We start from the raw sequence: 19,293 nt of genomic DNA on the forward strand, positions 1-19,293 counted from the left end.
CCCGCTATTGATAACGTGCATCATTAAAGCCCACTCACCGGGAATTACAAATGATTCCAATCCAATCAGTTGACAGAAATAATACTTTTAAGCTAACGTATTTGCGTCTAAACTTGTTTTGAATCGTCTCATAAAAACTGCTTTGCATCCACAGATGCCCAGTTGAATGTAGTGTGTTTTAGTATCATTTACGGTGACTTATACTTATCCAGTAAAGTAAAAAAGATGCAGCAAGCAGCTAAGTTCATATAGCTGATTTTTAATCTCCAAAATCCAGCCTATGACCCTGTACTTACCACACGCACACACAGCTAGAGAAAGAATCAATCATCAATGTCACAGTAATGCATAAAGAACCAATATTTTTTTAGAGAGTTGATTACGAGACGGCAATCGTCATCAAGTGTGCCATGAAAAAACTACAACAGACATGATTTTGTATTGTGTCGTTGTGTGTCAACTGAGTAGTCGGGTAACATGAGTAACAAGTCCATCAGGAGAATCTGACCGAATACTATCCAGGCCAGTTGAGGAATCCATAATCCCAGTCAATGAAGAAGTAGTTTTCGTAAAGTTCATTATGTCATTACATTTTGTCATTCATTTACAATCCTAAAATTTAGATTGTTTTGCTACCCAGCAATGAAAAATATGCAGGCACATTAAAATCAAATTTTAAATAACGTACACCAAAAGCACTAGTTTTCATAATCTTTTCTATTTTTTTTATTGTATATTTTCAACGAGTAGAGCTAGTTACGCACACACACATCAATAGGACTGATGATGCAGCGATTCCTTCATCGTGAGAACCAAACTAAGTGTAACATTGCAAATGTGATTTTATAATTTAATTATTATTTTATTTCATTCCAATTACTTACATCGAGTAGGTTAGACATGCTAATTAGGAAATAAGTTTTATTGTAATTTCTTTTAATTAAATAACTTTAAATTAGTTTTTGGTTTTTTTTCGACCTTTCGACTGTAGCTAACGTAACTAGCTGTTACATATATATTTTGTCTTTTAAATACACTTGGCAACACCCAAGTGCGCACTTGGTTGACAGTTGACACATTTATAGATATTAGATTGATAAGTTTTAACACACAGATTCAGACATTTTATTATTTGTTGTACATATTATTATGTACCTAAAATTTGTTATACTGGTATTTGTCAGTACCAAGTAGCTTACATTAAATTTATATGTTGAAAAGGTATAATTCCTGTGATTATTGCACATTATATAAATAGCAATAAGAATGGCTTCTTTTCGTGAGAGACAAAAGAATTTGTTCCAACATTTAAAAGATGCTGAGGAGCAATATAATTTTTCTACGTCAAATAATCTCGTACCTTCGGACAACTATGGTGCATTTGACAGACATGCTTATAAAAAACTTCGACGTGAGGTAAAAGAATTTCGTGGTAGAGCCATTAGTATATACAAAAGGCCTGAAGCAAATATACACGATTGCTTGCAGGCAAAAACGACACCTGATTACATAAAAAATCCAGGAAAATGGAAGTATTACTCGCTTTCAGATGTTACGCCAGACCAAATGTCTGATAAAACTAATATACAGACTGCATTAGCATTTATACGCGAAATGGAAGAATCAGCTAATAAAGTCGAAGATGACAATATGGTTATCGACGAAACGGGCGCTGTTTTCAAAAAACCAAGCTTCAATATATCAAAAACAATAAAACAACCAGCATTAGAAGAACCACAACCTGTTTTGCAAAGTAACAAAGTTATTATGCCAGAATATGTAGTAGGAATGTCTGCGAAAAAAAATAATGCTAATAGAATCAATAAGAGATTGAAAAAAAATGTAGAAGCAAAACAGGTTGAATTGAAACTCAATCACCTGTATGAAGATGATGATGATGATGATGAAACTACTTAAGGTGTTTCCTTACGACACATTAATTATTTATAATTATAAATAGACTTAATTACATATGTTTATTTTATTTGTACACAAAACTTTTATCAATATGAAATAATTTAACAATGGAATGGTTTTAAGAAAAAAAAATTAAGGAAATACATTTAATTAAAGAAATAATTATAGATATATTTGCAGTCTCAATTCATAGCACCCTATTTCTAATTCCTTTTTTTTTTATTTTTTGGCATTAAGTTTGCCAAGTGAATTCCCTTTAACAATAGGGCATTAACACACTTAACTTATATTAACAATCTTGTTCTATGATATTTTGTTTGTTTGCATTAAAGTATATAAATATTAATAAAGTGCTTAATTGCTTGATCTTAGTTATTTCTGTTATAGTAATAAATATTTAGGTGCATTTACAAAAATCCAGTATTTTTATGTTTTCATTGATATTGGTCATAAAAGGTGTGAGAATTTACACTAACATCAAGTGTTTCCACACCAGATCTTTTTACTTAACTTAATATAAAATATGATGGGTAATAAGAATAGAATTCAGACAGATATAAGCTTTATTAAAACCCAAATAATTTATTTTCTAAATCTTATTTGCAAAGAAATACAGTACAGTTTATTTGCTATAGAGTTTTTAGAAAGATTTGACTGTTGATTTCCATCAACCTGCATCAATGCAGCGTGGTACATGCTTTAAACCTCCAAAGGGATGATGCCTTAGCAGTGGGAATTTTACAGGCTGATACTGTGTGATCGTTGAATTGCCTTGTTAAAGACTGCTAACATTTTATTTACAGAGATAACAGTGGCTACAACGCAAAAATCTTAAGTATTTCAAGAGTTTAATTTGTATTTATAATATATTAATTCCATGAATAAAACATGTTATATTTAAAACATTTATTATTGCCTTAAACAGATTTTTTTAACACTGTGACACAATGGCTGATTCTGACTTGATTTCTAAATTTTCAGTTGATTGACAGTCTGACTTACTGTCAGCTGTAAATGCACTTAGATCTCTCATCATAGAGTATGCATCCTCACCATCTGCATAGTATTTTGGTTCGATTTCTAAAATTTTAAAACCAAGAGAGTTGGTGTAAAGATTCAATGCAGCTCTATTGCTCTTTCTTACATGTAGTGATACATATTTGGCCTGAAAAATATAAAAAGATATTAAGATATAAAAATTAGATTTATAAGATTTACTTTGACTTTGTTTACTAGCTAATATACTCTATAAAATCTATAAGAATAGTTTTTGTTTTATGAGATAGGTAGAGGATAGGCAAAGAAGCCGTCAAATTATAGTCATAAGTCACTACTGCTCATAGACAACTAAAAAATTTTAATCATTCCTTACATCTCCGCTGCACTGCCAACATTGGTAACTAAATTATTATGTCTATTGTGCCTACATACATAGGTACACTCGATTTTGTCACCCTTCAAACTGGAATACAATAATATAAAGTATTGCTGCTTAGCAGGACAATATATTATGAGTAGGTATTACCTAGGTAGGTATTACTAGCACAAAGCTCCACCAAGTAAAACAGTCACAAATATAATGAACAAAATTACCTGAAAACATTCCACCATGGCAAGTGATGCCTGATTCATAAGTTTTTGTGCAAGACCAAGTCGTCGATGCGATCTTTTAACAGCAAGAGAAGTTATATGACCATGGCGATTGTCTTCACCATCCTCCTCCATTTTTGCAAGAACATAACCTATGAAACAAATAATATCATTTTAACAAGTACAAAGTACTGTATGTTATATATGTAAAGAAAAAAATGTATTTTTCTTTAATTTGAATTTCGCGCATCAACCGTCATCGAACATGCAGTGACATGACAACTAAATTTTATTAGCCATTAAAAATATTATCAATCTTGTGATTGTGAAAAGTAAAGTATAAAGTATCTTGTGATTTCGGAACTGACATTGTTAATAAATAAACATTAAATGTCGTTTCTCTTTTTACAGGTGCATAAATATTATTTTTGTAAAAAATGCATAGGTAAATACAAACTTTTATTTTATTCTTTCTTATTGTAAAATTAAACAAATAAATCTCTTTTTACAGAGAAACTCAATTGTGTTTCATTAACTATGTCGTCCTAATAAAAAGAATACTAGAAAAAAACTTATATATATACTTAACTATATTATATATTAACTTATAAGTTGAACATATTGCTACATAGAATGCTTACAAGATGTGTTTTTTATTTTACCAAAGTCATAAGACTAATCATGTATTTTAATTAAATAAATTATAAATTTTGATTACAATTTTATTAGTATATTTTGAGGTTTTATTGTAAATAATTTTAATGTAAATAAATAAATTTGTGTGCCAACTTACCGACAATGTGACCCTTTTCATCTTCAGCTACATAACTGAGCTGTGGCCATGACAAACCATGATAGAAATAATATTTCATCTGGTAGTTCTCTGGTAAGCACAGTAGATTACAGTGCTGCATGTTCATCAGGTCACTAGGACGAGCACACCGAATATTCATTGTGACAGATGTTTATATATCCAAAGATATGCGTTTTTTTTATTCTCGTCTTGTTTTCCTCACTTTCGGTTGACGTGTCTCTGAAGCTGGGGGAGTATCTGACATACCCCCAAGCAGTTCACGAACAAAGCGAAATTTAGACAAACAACACTTCCAAACTACGTACCAGCCTGTAACAAACAATCGAATTAAAAACAACTTATAGCGAATGCGAATTCTTTGTGAAGTTTCATAAAACTACTTAAGCAAAAATGGATTACTTACAAAACAACACAAATATTAAAACTAAAAATACGCTACATACAAAGGTTAGAATAGCCAATATCACTTCCTTCATATCTGACTAGGTACGTATAAAAAAATTAATTATAAAATGAACACACGATTGTTGCGGAATGCATTTAGCCGGAATATAAATGTATCATATCATTCACTATGATGATAGCTTATACCAATTGCCGTAATATATATTTAAAAAAATATTTTTCAACTAGAATCTGTAGTTTGGTGGAACGAATATTTCCGCCATGTTGATTGTTGGAGTAATGAGCAAACTTACGATTATTTAAAATAATAATAAAAGCTGATATTTAAATGTTCATATCTTCCTTCTTTAACTTAAGATGACTTTAAATTAGTATTTTATGGGTAATTCTCTATACTTATATTTAAAATCAGTAAGAATAACCTAAACCTTTACTTTAATTGATTTTTTTAGTTTGACATGACATTTACTTTTATTGCTACACACAAAAATAAAATATACCTAATTTCAACTTAATCTCCATTCTCCAGTGCAAAGCACCGATTAACAATTAATTTGATCAAAACATAAGTCTTAGTTTCTAATGCCAATATTTTTTTATATTTATGTTGCAAATCCTTTCTCGGAACAGTCAAGAACTCAAGAAGTATGTTCTTTGTGGACATATCATATTATATAGTGGAATAATCAAATGATGTACCATCGATCAAAACGATGAAATATATTTCTTCGTTTATTTTAATAGTAGTTTTTACTTAACCATAGTTAATAACAAAGATTATTTTAATTTTACTCTGCGCCCTTGCACTGTTCCTTTTGTTTTGATAATTGATTAATGCTGTCATGTTGACAAAATAAAAATATAGTGATCTGATATTCTGCCGAATACCTACCGATATTTACAATTTAATTTAATTTCTCTATATTAACGTATTGTAAATCAATTAAATGATAATTTATGAAATCTATAACATATTTATGTGACGCATGTTGACGATCTTGACAATTCTGAAGTTTACACAAAAATAAACATACATATTTCAAATTTACTTCAGCTATTATAAGATATGGACGATCAAAATATACAAAATGATACTACTTCATCAGCATACATTGTCCCGTAAGTATTAAATATTGGTCATATTACTATATTGAGATTTGATTATTCTTGTCATGAAAAAAATATGTTTTTATTATATTAGTTTTAGAAGCCCCGCGTTTAGTAAAGAAGAAGTTAGAGTTTTGGTTAATTTAGTAGCAAAATATAAACATATAATTTTAAACAAGTGCACAAACTCTACAACCAATCATGCAAAGGAGGCTGCTTGGGTAAAGATAACTAAAGAAATAAACAAACAGGGCTTCAAATATTCAAGAAGTGTGGATAGTTTAAAAACAAAATGGGAAAATCTTAAGAAGGAAGCTAGAAAAACTTCAAAAAATTTAATCAATCTAAACAGGACCGAAAATGATGTTCTTTGCCAAATAGTATCAATGATCAATGACTCTGAAAAAAATACAAATGAAATACCTCAGGATTGGCTAGAAGAAATAAATGGTATTTTTTAATTATTAAATTGATGTAGTCAAAACTTTGATTCATTTTAATTGTATGGTAACTTTAACTTACAGCAAAACTAAAACAAATTAAGTAGATTTAAAAAGTAGTTCAATATAAAACATAATCCTTATCACATCTTATGAGCTTGTTTTTTTTTCTTTAGCTAAGGCAACTTGTGGCCAATTTAATTGCTTACTAATTGATATGAGCTATGTAAAAACTGAACCAATACATTATGTGTTTTCTAGATTTACACGAAGGTGATGAAAATAACTCTTCTAAGCTCTGGGATGACAGTAATGACAAACAATCAGATGAATCAAGTGGTAAGATCTACTCTACTATTATATATATTTATATACAAACCAGGTAATTCCCTGTACTCTCACATTCATAGTCTGATGGCAAGCTATCAGTATATCAATTATCATGTTGTTTGCAACATATTTATTGAGGAAAGAGTCTAAACACAGTCAACTTTAAAATTTTGAGCTATAGATAATTTTTTGAGAGTCAAAACATAGAAAAATTTTATTCGCCCAACCTAGTAATTGAACACATCTGCTTTTGGATCTGCATCCTTATTAGCGCAGGAACTACCTAATATGTGTATATGAACACTAATATATATAAATTATAATATTTATTCTCTAATTCCAGATGGAGCTGAAGATGATAAGTTAATGTAAGTTTCTTAATCTAAATATTATATTGCCATACATTTTCTGTTTGCACTAGTGCTACTGTGCAGAGTTGTTAATATTTAGAGCAAGCAATCTATGTATTTTACAAATTTGTATGCAATTAAAATCTGATGAATTATTTAAAGTGATAAAACATAAGAGCAAAACAAACATTGTTGTTCATAGTATTACTATTTTAGTATTTTATATAACAAATGACTTTATTAATGAAAGTTATACTTTTTAGGTTGAATAGATCACTAAACTTCGCGCCACAAGAATGCAGTCTGTTGTTAAAATGTATAAAAGATGAAAAGAAAAGCATCTTCTGCAAAGAAAGCTCAGGCAGAGCCTATAAGATGAAAAATAATGCATGGGCCAGGGTAAGATTATTTTATCACATAAAAATAAAAAAATAAAACATTTCAAAATTATCTTGGCAAATGTTCTACTATTTGTAGGTAGGTTAGGTAGGTAGGTTGGTAGGTATTATATACTTATAATACCTACCAACATAGATAGGTAGACATAGCTTCATTTGACTTACATTGATTTCTTTTTTACTGGTATTGTTTCCAGAAAGAACTTAAAAGTGATATTAACCTACATCACATTTCAGCATTTCCTATTCTTTACTAAAATTAAAAACAATTTGAAATAATAGAAGTTGATACAAAAAGTACACTAAAATTATTATTATTAGCTTTCTCGTTCTAAGCTATCTATCACTATATTTTTTTATTTTAATTGGAATATTAAGTAAAACAATACTTAGAGAACTTATATGAGCAGATCTTTTTTTATTTTTTTTTCCTAATCAATAGGTACAAGTCTTGAACCAAGATAAGTGTGGGATGAGACATTGTCTGTGACAATTTTCTGGGCATAGGGGTATCTACCGTAACATATTTGCGCGGCATATTTATCGGTAACGGCCAATTGAGCAAGGTCAACAACCTCTTAAGAAATATATAAGAAACAATATGGCTATATACTAAAAAAATTGTATGTTGATATATAAAATTTATTTATTGTTGTCCTCCCGACCGTTTTTGCATATGGGTAGGATATTAGAAATTACTATAGGAATTTTTACTCAGTGAGATTTGTGTAAAAATATATTTACAAGCTAGATAGATTAGAATAGAAAAGGCGAGGTAGACAGGTTTTGATTTATGTGATTTCCGAAATACATAAGTCAAACTTTGTTACTTTAATTTCTAGATAGAAACATCCAATAAATTTTACTTTCCCTACCTAGAACTTAACCCTGGAAATATGAGGCAGTTACACGACAATTATGACACGTCTATTAAATAGAGAAAAAATAAATAACGTTATATTTTTTTTTATTAATAATATATTAACTTATTCTTATTTTAGAAAGATTCTTATTTTGAATTTGAACATTTCAGATAACATATACGTTTAATAAACAGAGTCCGCAAAAGAGAACTACAAAAGTATTGCGAACTAAGTTCAACAACATGAAAAGGATGGCAAAAAAAGTTCGATATAAAGACTTTAATATTAAAAATCAAATCGAGAAGCTATTAGACGATAGAAATGAGGTACGTAATATTAGTGCCGTTATTCATAGGTAAGCCAGTGTCTTTAAATATGATGTAACGAGGTTTAGTGTCAGGGATTGTCATATCATTATTCTTTTATTTGGTTTAAACTAGTTGAGCTTGATTTCAAAATCTAATTGAGCAAAATCTGATTTGCATTTATGACTACTCTACTAAACAAATAATAAATCAATTAATATTTAAAAGTAGTCAGAGGATAACGAGCGATTTTTTTGTGCAATCTTTTGGCGCGCCTTGGTGGTATGACCAATTGTATTGCATACTGTCATACCGGAAAACGCTATGACCAGTGGCGTAGCTAGGTGGGCAAGGCCCCCGGTGCATAGATAAAGAATCGGGCCCTCACCCCCTCTTTCCATTCCCTCTTTAACGTATATTGCCCTTCAAAATTATAGATAGGAATAAGAATAGGAATAGTAAATTGAACTTATCATTAGATGGCTAAATCCATAGTACGTCATCTCTATTTAAAGCTCTTTTTAAAGCTTATGTTAGAGGGCCCCCTGAGCTTCGGGGCCCTGGTGCACTGCACCACCTGGCCCTACGATAGCCACTGGCTATGACGCTCTTTTATGCATCTCATGCCTCTTCTCTGCCGACCTTTACTCCTTTGTGTGGCCGTGGCGCGTATGTTGTAAACTTTTTTTCTCTATATTTATTTGTTTCTTTAATTACAATTTACTTCAATAACTGCTGATCACGACGTTATCTTACAATAACTTATCATTGAAAAACGTAAAAATAATTAACTGATGCAACAGAAAATATTATTCAAGCGAAAGATATTACGATCTGCTTTCGGTATAGTCGCCTGCAATATCAAGTCACAACAATTTGCCTTAGGGACAACTGACGACGCTTTGAAGTAGTGTACGCAAGTGTTAGTGGTCGCACAATTGCAAAAATCATGGAAAAATTCTATGATTATTATAATATAACATATAAGTGAAAACAAACAAACGGAAAAATACTTGCTTAATACAAATTGGCAAAAATAATCAATGTGAATTCTACGAGAAAAATAACAACAACGAACAAATTTATAAGCCGACCTGTGTCCGTGGAGATATACCATCGTCCCGTCTATCTGAACTATAAAAGCTTTATTCTCATTAACACGAACTCTTAGTAACGAAAAATAAGATACGGGATTGGGAACGTATATACTCAAAACCTAAAAACTGTCCATAAAGAGAATTTCGAGTTAAGGAAGAAGTATTATGAATTTAGGCCGGTTTTATTGAACAACTGGAAATAATTTGTCATAGTCTTATATTATAAATGCGAAATGTTGTGTTTAACTGTTTTGTTAATTATTAATGTTCTGGATATAAATGTGTAAATTTTATTATAAAAGAAGTAAGTGGTTAAACACCTCTATTTGAAAATCTCATTAAGGATAAAATTATATTAAACAATACGGTATAAATAAACCTAATATTTACTAGAACATATTCGAATATCTTTGAAAATGCAACGATTGAGATTTATTTTATTTTAGGAAATAAAGACTGAGCCACACTTTGAGTATAAAAACGATCTAGACTCAGATAATGACGATGAGAATGAAAATGATGACGAGGATTCCCACGACATACACGGCATTTCTAATGAGCACTGTGAAGAAATGTCAGATCCACTCGGTACGGTTCTTAAAGGAGACTCGGGAATAGGTATTATTTATAAATTGTTCTAAATTTAAGAGTAATTTATCTTCATAGGCTGTTTATGTAATGAACAACAAATTGATTACTTGAACACAATAATATAACCCATATTTCTATAATCAATTGCAGATTTATATATCTGTTTATAATAAGTACCATTATTTATATCCAAAAAGTGTATTATGATTATCTTGTATATATCCCGAAATAAATGTCAACAAATGCCGTATTTGAACGTTCCTATTACAATAGCAATGGCAAAAGTTACCTAGATCCAAATTCGGATAACTGCCTTTTTAATCTAGTGGCGAGATTATAAGGCTGTAAATTCTGAGGTCCTGACTTCAAGGCCGAGATAATAAAAAGTATAATCTGTCTAGAAATTCTCAGTACCCGTTCTAAGTTTGAAAGTTATTTATGTTGATACTGCCGTGCTACAGCAAATATGTAAAGTCGTTGGTCCTGCGCCCCAGATCTCTCCTGACATGTCAGAATGCTATTTCATTGGATTATGAAATTGAGAGTTAGGTATACTTCCGCTCAAACTTGTGTGCTATTTAATCTAGCCTTCGTTGAAAATGGCCGCTATTGCCAAAATCAGTCATAAGGAGACAGTTATGCAATATTTAAATAATTATAACTTTCTCATTTCAGATTCAATAAGTCATTTCGGTTCCGGCAATCAATTTGAAAACAAGGAAGTGGTTAAATTAAAACTAGAACTCCTGAAATTCCAGTTAGAAACAGCAAAAGTAAGTGGTGACTATTAGTGGTACATAATCTTAAAATTACTTTGGTACATGGACGCTTATATTTACGATAAAACTCAATATGAACGATTTTTTTTTGTATTAAAAAATTACATCCGGATCAAAGGTCCATATTTTATCATTTATTTCAAATGAAATGTATTATATATATATATATTTTTAAATGTCAAGAAATTATTGCGTAATATATAATTTTGAATTTGCAAAAAAATATATATTAATAACCTCTAATTATTATTTTTTTATTTTATTTGGCCAACTTTTGTATTTTTTGTTAGAAATCATCTTTACATTTTAGCTAGAGAGACAGAGGGTCGTAGAGGCGGCGCAGGCGGAGGCCAGCGAGCGCCAGGCGCGCGCCATCGAGACGTCGCTGCGCCTGCGCGCCGCGCGCCTGGCGCTCGTGTCGGCCGAGCAGCAGCTGTCCCCCTCGCACCCCGCGCTGCACTACGGCGAGCGGGAGACACGCGCGCAGCAGTACATGCGATTTCCGCACAGTTGAGATTATTAAAATTTGAATGATTCAGTACTTTGTGTTTTATTGAAAACAGAATGATGCACGTATTTAAAGATCCTCTTTTGCTGACAAATATTATGTTTATGCAATGTACATTTTAATATGTTTTGAGCTTCCTACGTTAAAATTTATTGAACTACTTTATTTTTTCCCACGAATGCATATTTTAAATTCGATCATCAATTACCAAAAATCAATATTGTTTGTGTCTGTAATCCTAGCAAAAATTTTTTTTACAAGTTACCTTATTATAAAAAAACATCAATCGTTAAAAGAATAAAGCAATCACAAAAAACCGAAACAGATATGATATTGAAATAAAACTAGTTTTTTTAACGGATTTAATCGCGTATATTAATTATTTTAACATCCCGACGGGCAGTCTGCCCGTGACCACGAACACTGCAAAGTGCTCGAAACGTCGGGATGTTAAAATAATTAATATACGCGATTAAATCCGTTAAAAACTAGTTTTATTTCAATGTGTAATAATCGCGAAAATCTAAGACAACATTATCAGATATGATATGTCTGGTGACCCTAATTAAATAATTATTTAATTTAGCTGTTTGATTTCTCCAAGAGAGTTTAACTCGCAAGTTAAATACAGAGTCGTAGAGTACGCTGTGACCTTTTTGCTATTACGCCTCATTTCTACATGTGGTTATGGTTGCTCTTTTGACGCTCAATTTTTTTTTAAATCACTGATTCATTCTTCCTAGTATTTTTTTTATTAAAACTTAATGTTTTAAATTACCGTTAAAGTGTAGGGCATAGTAAATAAAAACATGTAATAAATACGAAAATTTGTATATTTTACTTGATTGCGTTTTACAAGATGATTAAATTATAATTTATTAATAAAATTATTATTTTAATATGCATTTGTACAATTTCATCTATACCTAGCTAATCTACGACACCTAGGAAATATATTACACATTGCTAATATACAACATGCTTTTTACATTGATATATTGTATCTACGGCAGACTATAATATAATATTTATTAAATACAAAATATTGACACTCAAAGTTGACTAAACTCCTGTGCGTGCCACAAATCACATGTCGATATCGAAGACATTTTTCCACATTTAGTGAAATATTAGGGATAGCCCGCACTACCAAAAAAATGACCGATTTTATTTGTAATCTGATCAAAGGGTACAATCATAATTATGTCTATAACTACTCGCGATATAATGTTCAAGAATCCCGAGGTAAAATACTGTTTGCTTGAATTGAGATCGCAAAATAAAAATCGTGTCTTGTGATTTCGCAGTGCGGCCTCAGCCCTAATTAAAATCATTTTAACTTATAATGTGATAATTACATTTATCGCTTGTTTCAAACAATACTAGCATATACAATAATGGTATTGTAATTATAGTCGATTTCAATGAGTAAATTGTACTCTCTTAAATAGTTATGACTACTTTAAATTGGATAAGCGCATACTAAGCTTGCTTAGTCGTTCTTTCCACATACATTTGATGTCACTATCAATGTTTCTTGAAAAAGGATAAAATAATTAAGATATTTTCAAATATAAAATTTAGTTTATTCTTCGAGCGCATTTCACCGCGGTTCTTGAAAATGAAAATAAGCTGCGATAGATTAAATAGACCTAACAAATACATAATGTATAATAACATATAGGTACATCATAGGATTAGATTAAATATTATCCTTTTCGCTCCACTTGTCTATTTTAACATTTATCACGTAATATTTTCTAAACACAACCAACACAAAATCATGTTCTTATTCAGAAATTTTAGAATACACATAAATTGAGCGAAATTGCTATTAAAATCAGTCATGGTAAAATCAAATTCAATATTATCGCCATTTTTTTTTACAAATTATGATTAAAAAAAAGTTTTTATTGAGTAACTGAATTTACGAAGGCTTAATTTGTTTAGATGATATAAAAAAATGCAACACTAAAACAAAATTTTAAAAGTAGACATGTGATATTTACAAACAATCTACGACAATAATTTGTACCGTTTTTAGTATACAACCATTCATCGGTCTAATACCGTAGTAAATTCATTCGCTACAATATAAGATTATTGTTGCCACATGTATAAAACTGGACGGATAACTCAACTCACTACGGTAAATGAGCATCCAGCAATTTAAAACTTGCGTTATTTTGCAAACCATTTGAAATAAGAACTATAGGCAGCCTTTGTTAATTTATTGTATCCTATAATTGTTACATTTAATAGAAACTTTTTTCGCGTGTTTAATCGTTATCGGCAGTGAATGTTATTCTGTATTTTATCCGTTCTCTTTGTTTTCTTTGGTAATCTATCTGGAGGTATACCAGCCTCCAATTTTACCAGTCCTCACTAATTCAAGTGTCCAGCACGATTTGCTCAATATTTCAAAAGATACTCATATGGTTTGACATACATTTTAAATCCATCATTTATTACGTTTAAGTACACCAATTCAGCGGCAGATCATCCACTTCATCAAAAGCTTACAAAAGTCATATACTCTTCAACGCTGCACTATTCGTCGCGCTTCGGAGCGCAAGTGCGGGTCGAGAACATTTAATTCTAGCATAATCAGATTTCTGCCAAGCCAAAAGGAACATTGGAACACTAGCCTAATTTTAACATTCGACTCAAATCACAGGTCGAGAAGCGGTCCTAGATACATCTTACAGCACGGGAAGCGAGTTGTGCGGCGCCAGGGGGGTGAGCGGCGTGAGGGGCGTGGCGCCGGCGGAGGGCGGCACGGTGGTGGCCGGCGTGCAGTCCTGCGGCGGCTCGGCCGCGCGCACCAGCGCCCGCCGCAGCTCCTGTGCGCGCGTCGCCAGCGTGCGCGCCGCCTCGGCCATGTCCGCCACGGCGCTCGCGCACGGGAACTGCAGCGCTGCCGCCTTTGTCTTGGCGACGGTCGCAGCTAAGGCGTCCGAGAGGGCATCGGAGCAGCGTAATATTTTCGCTTTTAAACCGGCGTGTTGTGCGCTCCTATAATAATAAAATGCAATAAAATATTTTATCAAAATTTTTCGCAAAATGGGGTGTTGTTTTTTATAAACACTCAAAGAAATATTAACCTGTGCACAGTATCCCCGACGTGGACGATTCGGTGAGCGCTCAAGACGACGAATTTACCATGAGCGAGAAAGACGTCGGGAGGTTGTCCCATTTCTATAGTTCGGAGGAAAGCTTCCACGGCTGTTGATAGGTGGGCGCCGTATGTGGCCGTTTGTGCAGCGTAGAATGCCGCTAGTTGTCTGTCGTCTGGTGGTAATCTCGTGGCAGCAGCCACTGCGCTTACCTATGAGAATGCGGAAGACTTAAATACACCAACATTTTTACCGTTACACTTACAGTTTATTGTTTATTTGTATATATTGTATTTACAAATTTTGAAGAAATAACCATAAATATATGAATCTTCAAGTCATATTTGCAACAAAAAAAAGAGGCAAAAATATGTTTTAAAATTGTGCAACTTCTAACCTCGCCAGCGTGGTCAGCATCTCGAACAAGAGCATCAAAAGATGCCCTGAGTTTATCCGGTAAAGCAGCACGTATTTCTGCATTTCGCCTACCAACTGCAGTTCTGGACTCGAGTCGAACGTAATCGTACTCTTCCGTCCACTCGTGTTCTGGGACTGCAGGTGACCGCCTGGAAAAATACCGTTTAAGTTATATAAACTAATATGAACAGAAAAGTTCTTTTGATAATTCTAAAGCAAGTCAAAGAATTAAATAAAATAAGAATTACCAACCTGAACAATAGTGACGCATTTCCATGTATGAAAGATGCTGCTCTCCTTACGTCCTCGGTCAATGATCGCGCACACGCAACGAGCTGATCCAGCGCATCCTGCGTACCGTCCGTCGGCTCTCGGTCGCGTTCTAACCGGTCCGGCGCCCAGTCGCCTGCATCCAGAGCACTGGTTGCTTCGTGTGTTATGCGCTCGGCGTCTTTAAGAGCCTTTACTAGCGGCCGTAACTTTACTGCGATACCTGTAATTGATAAATGTTTATATTATTGTAAAAACTTTATATATACATCAATGTTTTTTTTTTAAATTGAAGTGTCCGAAATAAATACAGAAAAAGAGCTCCCAAATATAGAGATCTTACTTTTCCTTTAGTAAATATACCAAGAATTAAATATCTATTATCCTCAAAAACGTCAAGTAGTTTAGTTTAAATAGTTTTTTCCTTGTCATACATTTTTTGACAAATAAAAACTTTTGGCAGGTATAAAATATTCACGATATCAGTTTTAATTTTACTTTAACCTTAAGCAGCTAAGGCACTGGCCTTATACACAAAACGTACCTTTATCTTGGGCATCATGAGCATTGGCCAGCGTAGCGTCGGCGAATACTGCGAGATCATGTAAGGCGGCTCGTAAACGAGCGCCCGCTACGCGCACGTCGAGCACGCGCGGCCGTAACGCACCGCGCCGCCGCCAGCCCGGCGATACGTAGGAAAGCAATCGCGAAACCGCCGCTGACGCTTCTTCCTGGAATACGATATTTTCTGTTATGTAGTTTTCAAATAGCTTTAATATAATTGTTTATCATCGAGATTTAATATTCAACAATTCCGTTAAAGATATCAATAAGTGACTCACTTGTAATCGTTCAAGGGCTTCCAACGCGGCATCACATGGTAAAGGTAAAGCGCGAGATCGCGGCACATCATATGTACTAGATGCGGATGCAGCTGAGTGCGCTGAACTGCCAGAATTCGCAGAAGCACTCGACGTCGCCGATGTGAGGGAACCGGTACCGCTGCAAGCCGAGTCTGCGCTGGCGGGTCGTGGCGCTCTCGGAGCATCGTACCAGTCAGCGGCCGGCCTCGGACAGTCGTACGTGCCTATGATGCGTTGCACCGGCAATGGTGCCCTTGGTACGTCGTAATGAGAACATTCTTCGATCTATAAAATAATTAAAAATTAACTATCTATCACAATTCAATTTTTACTAAACAATTGTTTACATTAAGGCTTTTACAATGTAGTTTATATTACCTATGTTTATATATTTCTTGTAATATTTCCTTAAGGAAATAATCAAAAGAACAAACGCCCCTCATAATAAATTCCGTGGACTATACTTATGATGTCATGACATCTCAAAAACAATTACGCATGTTCTTATAAATTCAACTCATGGCCGTACAAGTAATAAAATTTCATTAACTGTATGGATTTATACTTATCCTTTTAAAAGCTCACTTACTTTTGTGAAAGCGGGTGACTGCTGCGTCGGCAAAGGCTGATGAGCAACTGGTGCTGGCGTACGCGTGCGTCGTCTCTGCAAGGCGGAACTTGCATCGAACACTCCAGCCACAATCCTCAGTCTGTTTCCAGGACATATTCCCTAAAATAATATATATTTAATTTTGAATTATAAAAACATATTTTGTTTATTTATTTACGTTCAATTATTATCAACTCGAACTTGGATTCAATTAATTATGATGTTGTTTTATCATAGGCGCGTCACAGGATACAAGAACTACGTACGATGACCTCAGAACATGCAGCAACAAAAACATGGCAAATGCACGGCACCATATTTATTATCACTTTTGAGTTCTTGTCTTGTTTAACTACTAATATATTGATTAACACTATATACTGATTCATACTTCAGCATAGATCCTGCTCTACATAGCCTTCTGGCTTAATGTCATATATTATATATACTTGTTCAAGCTTGCTTCGTACTCAATTACATCAAATTCGGTTCAGTGGTTTGGCATAAAAAAGCAAACATATCAAATACAATGAGATTTAGGCATAGAAAATTTTACTACTTTTTAATAATTGTTATATCCCTAATAATAACAAAATAAATACAATCAAAACTCGCGTAGTGCGTCATCACATCATAATGACAATTGTAAGTTTAAATAACGTATTATATTGTGTACCATATGATATTTATTGTTTTGGTCGAGTACCACTACACCACCTAATTATTATGAGGCGATAGTTTTACTACAATAATAACAAAATTAACCAATATGCCAGTCATTTTAATATGGCCAAGGGGAATCACGACCTTTAAATATATTTAACATTTGTAATTAATAATAATACATTGTGACTTTCAAGACGGCCTTTAGCGGCGGTATTTCCACAGGAGCTTCGTGAGATTAATTTTAACCTTGGTGTTGCCATGATTCGATATTCTTAAGTTCTATAAAATTACATGATGCTACCACAACCTGCCAGATAGCGTTTTACAGAATCGAAATTGGAGTAAATAATTTGAATTATTTGCATTTTGTTGACATTAGTACTTTTGAGGGCAATTCTACTAACTTATAACTGTAATAATACTCTTCCGATCCAACTTCGCTATTCCTCACAAAATATAACCTCAGCTTAATCGTAACTGAGTCCTTAATATTTGTTACTCTACGATTTCGATTATACACCTATAAAACTTAAACCGAACCGCAATTGGATAATTGCGTTTGTAGCGTAGATACTTGGCGGAACGGCAACGATTACGTTTCGATCGCGATAAACTGTCAATTTGCAAGTAGTATTGGTGTCTGAATAGTTCTCACTGTTATTATATGTATAATTATTATATATTATATGACAAAGCTGCATATCAAAATTCCGATATCCGTTTACCAATGTTATAAGTAATATTTTGTAGTTTAATCTGTATCCCTTAAAAAGGCAATATATACCTGTCGTCCTCTCAGCGAGCAGAGCCACCAGCCCTCGCTGCCACCAGTGTTCTGCTCCAGCACGGTGAGCAGGTCCCCTCTCCGAAACGCCAGCTCGTCCGGTGACTCCGCTATGTTGTCGTAGAGTGCTCGCGCCATGCACTACAATAATAAAAAAAAAACAAGTTAACTAATAGTAAATAAGAGCAACCCTACTTATGTAATAAGTATATATAACACAATAAAATGTAACTGATTGATCTGGACGCATGAATTCAAAATGCTAGTTTTTTGTTGTAAAATTTAATGTAAAACATTAAAGTGTACGTTTACATAATAGATTATTTATTATTACAGAAATAACATTTGTATTCTAGAGAGGCGGGAATTGTTTATTAAGTAAATGTACTATATACTGTACTGTGTAACTGAATATTTACATATTAAAATTACCAACAGCCTTTTTAACATGATAATTGAAATTTAATTAAATTTAATCAAGTCGTCGAGTTAGTGACGACTATAAAACATGAGCTATATACGTCTCCTTAAAATTGTAAGGGACATGTTACTTTATGTAAAGATACCATATAGATAATAAATCTAGAAATATTGTAACAGTCTCGTACAGGCTTAACTGTTTTTATTTTTGGCTAAATTTATTGTGAACTGTCGGTATCTATATTAACTAATATATATATATACTTTTGCCATAACACACTGCATATTCTGGTATACCGATCAATCTCCATCGTGACTTCTCCATCGCACGTGACATTGGCGAAATAATCTGTGCCCTCTTGGCATAAATAAAAGCCAAAATTAAAAAAAAAAAAAAAAAATATTCTGGTATAAGTTTTATGTTTATTGGTATAGTCGTTTTTTCAGTTAATCGTTGTCGGTAAAGGTAGATTGTACTACATATTTATGAACAGTCATGTGTTCCAGATTTTACTGAAACTGTCTTTAATAAATATTTTACAACATTTATGTTTAAATAAATCGCAAGATCCTATTATAATTTACAATTTACGGTAGTTAACCACTCGTAACTCTTTCTGCTATAAATCTTGATTAAATGAACGTAACAGAAA

General features: G+C 32.8%; 4 protein-coding genes across 4 annotated transcripts in view; 2 read left to right on the forward strand and 2 right to left on the reverse strand.

Annotated features, from left to right (window-relative positions):
* Positions 1-1,064: 1,064 nt before the first annotated feature.
* On the forward strand, positions 1,065-1,971 carry LOC125069361 (protein TSSC4). Its single transcript, XM_047678835.1, has one exon. It carries the CDS (start codon positions 1,267-1,269, stop codon positions 1,915-1,917), a length of 651 nt encoding a protein of 216 aa, XP_047534791.1. The 5' UTR covers positions 1,065-1,266; the 3' UTR covers positions 1,918-1,971.
* Positions 1,972-2,462: 491 nt separating this feature from the next.
* On the reverse strand, positions 2,463-5,185 carry LOC125069362 (N-alpha-acetyltransferase 11). Its single transcript, XM_047678836.1, has 4 exons — positions 5,020-5,185; positions 4,301-4,630; positions 3,511-3,659; positions 2,463-3,082 (listed from the first exon to the last, which is right to left on the reverse strand). The coding sequence occupies exons 2-4, from the start codon at positions 4,458-4,460 to the stop codon at positions 2,849-2,851; spliced, it is 543 nt and encodes a 180-aa protein (XP_047534792.1). The 5' UTR covers positions 4,461-4,630; positions 5,020-5,185; the 3' UTR covers positions 2,463-2,848.
* Positions 5,186-5,579: 394 nt separating this feature from the next.
* Positions 5,580-11,527, forward strand: LOC125069334. The gene is made up of 9 exons (XM_047678794.1): positions 5,580-5,845; positions 5,928-6,283; positions 6,535-6,612; positions 6,947-6,971; positions 7,217-7,352; positions 8,385-8,540; positions 10,063-10,234; positions 10,883-10,980; positions 11,297-11,527. The coding sequence occupies exons 1-9, from the start codon at positions 5,793-5,795 to the stop codon at positions 11,498-11,500; spliced, it is 1,278 nt and encodes a 425-aa protein (XP_047534750.1). The 5' UTR covers positions 5,580-5,792; the 3' UTR covers positions 11,501-11,527.
* Positions 11,528-12,347: 820 nt separating this feature from the next.
* LOC125069282 (breast cancer anti-estrogen resistance protein 1) overlaps positions 12,348-19,293 on the reverse strand; it is a 53,923-nt gene continuing 46,977 nt past the window's right edge. Inside the window, 9 exon segments of the mRNA XM_047678717.1 lie at positions 12,348-14,261; positions 14,263-14,509; positions 14,599-14,822; positions 15,008-15,176; positions 15,280-15,520; positions 15,842-16,028; positions 16,140-16,445; positions 16,750-16,890; positions 18,221-18,361. Of these exon segments, the coding sequence (XP_047534673.1) occupies positions 14,166-14,261; positions 14,263-14,509; positions 14,599-14,822; positions 15,008-15,176; positions 15,280-15,520; positions 15,842-16,028; positions 16,140-16,445; positions 16,750-16,890; positions 18,221-18,361 (1,752 nt within the window). The 3' untranslated portion in view covers positions 12,348-14,165.

Source organism: Vanessa atalanta, chromosome 15 (assembly GCF_905147765.1).
Source record: "Vanessa atalanta chromosome 15, ilVanAtal1.2, whole genome shotgun sequence".
Classification (NCBI taxonomy): Eukaryota; Metazoa; Arthropoda; class Insecta; order Lepidoptera; family Nymphalidae; genus Vanessa; species Vanessa atalanta.

Bases quoted from the DNA above. Each gene is read 5' to 3' on its own strand.
- LOC125069361 (XM_047678835.1), top strand. From the start codon at position 1,267: ATGGCTTCTTTTCGTGAGAGACAAAAGAATTTGTTCCAACATTTAAAA.
- LOC125069362 (XM_047678836.1), bottom strand. From the start codon at position 4,460: ATGAATATTCGGTGTGCTCGTCCTAGTGACCTGATGAACATGCAGCAC. The intron at 3,660-4,300 runs GTAAGTTGGCAC...TTTGTTTCATAG, and splicing joins TGAAAAGGGTCACATTGTCG to GTTATGTTCTTGCAAAAATG. The intron at 3,083-3,510 runs GTAATTTTGTTC...TATATTTTTCAG, and splicing joins CCATGGTGGAATGTTTTCAG to GCCAAATATGTATCACTACA.
- LOC125069334 (XM_047678794.1), top strand. From the start codon at position 5,793: ATGGACGATCAAAATATACAAAATGATACTACTTCATCAGCATACATT. The intron at 8,541-10,062 runs GTACGTAATATT...ATTTTATTTTAG, and splicing joins TATTAGACGATAGAAATGAG to GAAATAAAGACTGAGCCACA. The intron at 10,981-11,296 runs GTAAGTGGTGAC...TTTACATTTTAG, and splicing joins TCCAGTTAGAAACAGCAAAA to CTAGAGAGACAGAGGGTCGT.